Source organism: Pteropus vampyrus, unplaced genomic scaffold (assembly GCF_000151845.1).
Source record: "Pteropus vampyrus isolate Shadow unplaced genomic scaffold, Pvam_2.0 Scaffold396, whole genome shotgun sequence".
Taxonomy (NCBI): domain Eukaryota; kingdom Metazoa; phylum Chordata; class Mammalia; order Chiroptera; family Pteropodidae; genus Pteropus; species Pteropus vampyrus.
The window spans coordinates 47676-51177 of NW_011889177.1; the positions used below are offsets into that span (position 1 = coordinate 47676).

The following is a 3502-nucleotide window of genomic DNA, read 5'->3' on the forward strand; positions in this document are numbered from 1 at the left end:
GCCAGCGCCATGGGAGCTGCTTACGATCGCTGAATGGCCACATGACCCTGTGCGTGAGTCCCGTGCCACCTCCCCAAACCCGTTCCTGCTTGGCCTGGCCACGTGCTTGCCGACCACGGAGGAAGTGAGGGAAGTGGCAGAGGGAAAGCCCCCGACCCCCGCTTCGCCCTCAGCGGCCCCTGCTGCTGTTAGCTCCCCACATCCGAGCCTCTATCTGGGTTTCCAGGGCTGTCCCCAGCGGAAGGAGACCAGCCTGGCCTCCAAAATGTGACACGGAGAAGCCACAAAGAGAGACACTATAGTTCGAGTAACCCTTTTCTACATTCATGAGATTAAAACAATAGAAAAGAGACAATTGAATAAAATATCATAAACACGGATATTTTTGTTTAAAAAAAATGAAAGCATAAAGCAGCTCAGAAAGTAAGCATCCTTAGAGCATTAATTCTCCTGAAGGGACTTTTTCATACTCGAGTTTTAAAAAGATGATCGATAATAAAAATTATCAATCCTACAAATCCTGAAACCGAGGGACATTTGGTGAACGCTGGTAAAGAAATTCAAACTGGCTTAGCTGACTCTGAGGCATCAGTCACGATGAATTTAAGATCTGATTTTCTGTAAGACAAAGAATTGAAAAAGACTCGCCTGCCAGAAGTCGGCCACGGTGGTGGGCAGAGGTCCCTGGGTGGCAATGTACGCCGGGCTCCTGGGGTCGTGGTCCGTCTGCAGGGAGAGATCACAGGCCGAGCTCAGGAGCGAGTCAGAAATGCAGTCGCATGTGGGTCGGGGGCTGTGCGGGGCACGTCGCAGGCCAGGCCATCCGCAGTGTGGGGGGCCGGCTGCACCCCCGCCCGCCCCGACTCGGGGACCCCGGCCTCCCCCACTCACCCTCCCTGACTCAGGGACCCCGGTCCCCCTGACCTGCCCTCCCCAACTTGGGGACCCCGGCCCATGCCCACGGCTGTGGTGTCGCGTCAGACGCCCCCCTTACACCTGGGGCCAGGGTGCCAGGAGCGGCCCCGGCAGAGACAGAGAGACCAGACGCCAGGGAATCAGCCCACCACTCAGGCCGGCCCAAGCAGGCAGTGCCACCAGCACGGTGATGCTTCCACAGACGCGAGTGATGCCAGGCCAGCTCGGCCACGTGACGAGCCCGCCCTCCCACCCGCAGGTGCCGGGCTGGTGAGAGGCGAGCCCGCTGCTCGGTGGGCGGAAGGCCCCGTCTCCCAGCCGATGACAACCCCTCGGGGCTGGGGATGTCCACGAACGGCCGGCTGCACCTGCCCCAAGGAGGGCCAGTGCGCCTCGCGTGGGCCCTGGCTCCCGCCACGGAAAGGCTCAGGCGCAGCCGAGTGACGCCGGGCCTGGAGCCCAGGGTGGCAGGCACGTCCGGTGGGGGTGGGGGTGGGGGTGGGGGTGCCCAGCCCTCCAGCAGCACCCGCCAGGCAGGGACTGGAGCGGACAAAGGAGATGCCACCGCAGGTTTGCACGCGACCTCGTTGGTCCCAGTGCCGCCCGCGAGCCCCACGGGGGACGCTTGGCTCGAGATCTTAATTATAACGTTTAATTCAAAGACTGACTAAGCAGAAACAACACGGACGAGGACGAGGAACAAAGCCGGGGGCAGCAGAGACCGCCCTGGAGACGCGCCAGGCTGCGGCGGCGCGTGGGGGCGTCAGGGCTGGGCTGTGGGCTCTGCTCCGCCTGGGGTTTGGGGAGAAGGCCGGACGAGGGCCCCTCCCGGGCAGCTCTGCGGCCCGTGGGTGCCTGGCCCGCCACCATCCCGGGGCAGGGACGCGGCTGTCCGCAGGGAAGGACATGCCAGAGCCTGCATCAGCACAGGTGCCGGTCACTCCGGCAGCAGCATGGGGGCCCGGCCGGCGGCGGGGGGCTGGGGGGGCAGGAAAGCTGGTGGTTTGTACACAAAACTGGACCCCAACACCCACGACACAGGGAAAAGTACGTCACTCTCAGAGAAAGCCCCAGTTAAGGTATTTCAGGAGGAAAACGCTTAGCAAAATGGGGAGTTTGGGTTTTTCACGAGGCCCATGCTGGGGCGACCAGGCCCCCCGCTGACAGCTCCTCACAGCCAGCCGAGCTGCCCCTCCTGGGCAAATGCGCTTTCTTGCCCGAAGCGATTTAGGGAGCAGCATACTTCAAAGTTGTCAGGATGTGCAAACGAGCACAGTTAGCCGCTTCCACATGAGAGCTTTATGATTGCGAGTCTGCTCAGGGCTTCGGGAGGGCGAATGAGGCACCGCGTGCTGACAGGTGTTGGCTGCCGTGGTGTTTCAGTCACCGTGCTCAGGGCCCCAGACGGGGGACGGGGACACTCGGCTGCCGCTCTGCTTCCCTGCAATGACTGTCACGGGGAGGGCAGCAAACGGCATCCTGACCACGGCAGGAAACGTGTCATCTGTTTGGCGGTGACCTGGGGACAGTTCCGATGGCCCCGTTCCACGCGCGTCCGGTGCAGAGGGAAGGGGTCCGGGCAGCGGTGTCAGGCCACAGAGGGCAGAACGGAAGCAAACCCTTCACGTGATGGACGGACTCTCACTCCTCCTCAGACTCCCGAGGCAGGGGGACCGTGGCTGGAGGAAGTCGGGCCAGTGTTCCCCGTTCTGTGGGAAGTCCCCGGGTCCTGGCGGGAGCTGGCACCGCACCGGCAGCTCCGTGGTCTCTGCGCTGGCCATCCCCAGCCTCTCTGGTCACTTCCTGCGTCCCTGCAGCACCCTGTCCATGTGCATGCCACGTCCACGGATACAGAGCCTGTGGCCATCACACACCATCTCTGGGCCTCAGGCCCCGTGAAACGGGGGTGGGGACAGCCACGCGCCATATCCACACGCCCTGTAACCTGCGGACCCTGGGATCTTTCTCAGAAAACGTAAAACCATTTGTTTGTGTTCGATCCACTGGCTGATCGACTCGATGACACCGAATGGACCAGGGGGTGGTGGGGCCCGTCCTTCGCATTTCCGAACGCGCAGCTAAAAATAAGCACGATGACGATGTCATTTGCAGAAACTCTAATCTGCATTAAAAACTTAGCAATAATGTCCCCAGTGTCCTAAACACAGCCGATCTTAAAAATGAAGCATCGAGCACGTCACGGCCGGGCACGCTGCCTGCTGGTGGGTGCGGCCGAACCGGGGTGGGGGAGCAGCTGCTCCCAGCCGTGACCTCGACCCTCGGGGGACGAGGACCCCAGCCAACCACTCGGGACGGTTGGGGATTAGAACCGAGAGAACACCAGGCCCGAGTTTGAGTCACTTTTCCAGAGACCAAGAATTTACGGGGCAGTCGCAGCTTTGGTAGCCAGGGGGAGAGGGGCTGACTTGTGAATTTAAATCGGTTTCATGTTTTACTCTTAGGAGCTGAGATGAACCGAAAAAAAGCATTGACCGCAAACCGTGATTACGCGCACACAGGTGTCTGCTGAGCCCCGGGTTGGGCCCGTGTTCGGCCAGCTGCTTACGTTCAGGGCGTCTGAACGATC

General features: G+C 61.2%; 1 protein-coding gene across 1 annotated transcript in view; it reads right to left on the reverse strand.

Moving 5' to 3' along the window:
* Positions 1 to 3502, reverse strand: part of PTPRN2 (protein tyrosine phosphatase, receptor type N2) — a 269989-nt gene that overhangs the window by 27652 nt on the left and 238835 nt on the right. Inside the window, exon 12 of the mRNA XM_023523601.1 lies at positions 649 to 726. Within this exon, the coding sequence (XP_023379369.1) occupies positions 649 to 726 (78 nt within the window). The remainder of the gene's footprint in view (positions 1 to 648; positions 727 to 3502) is intronic.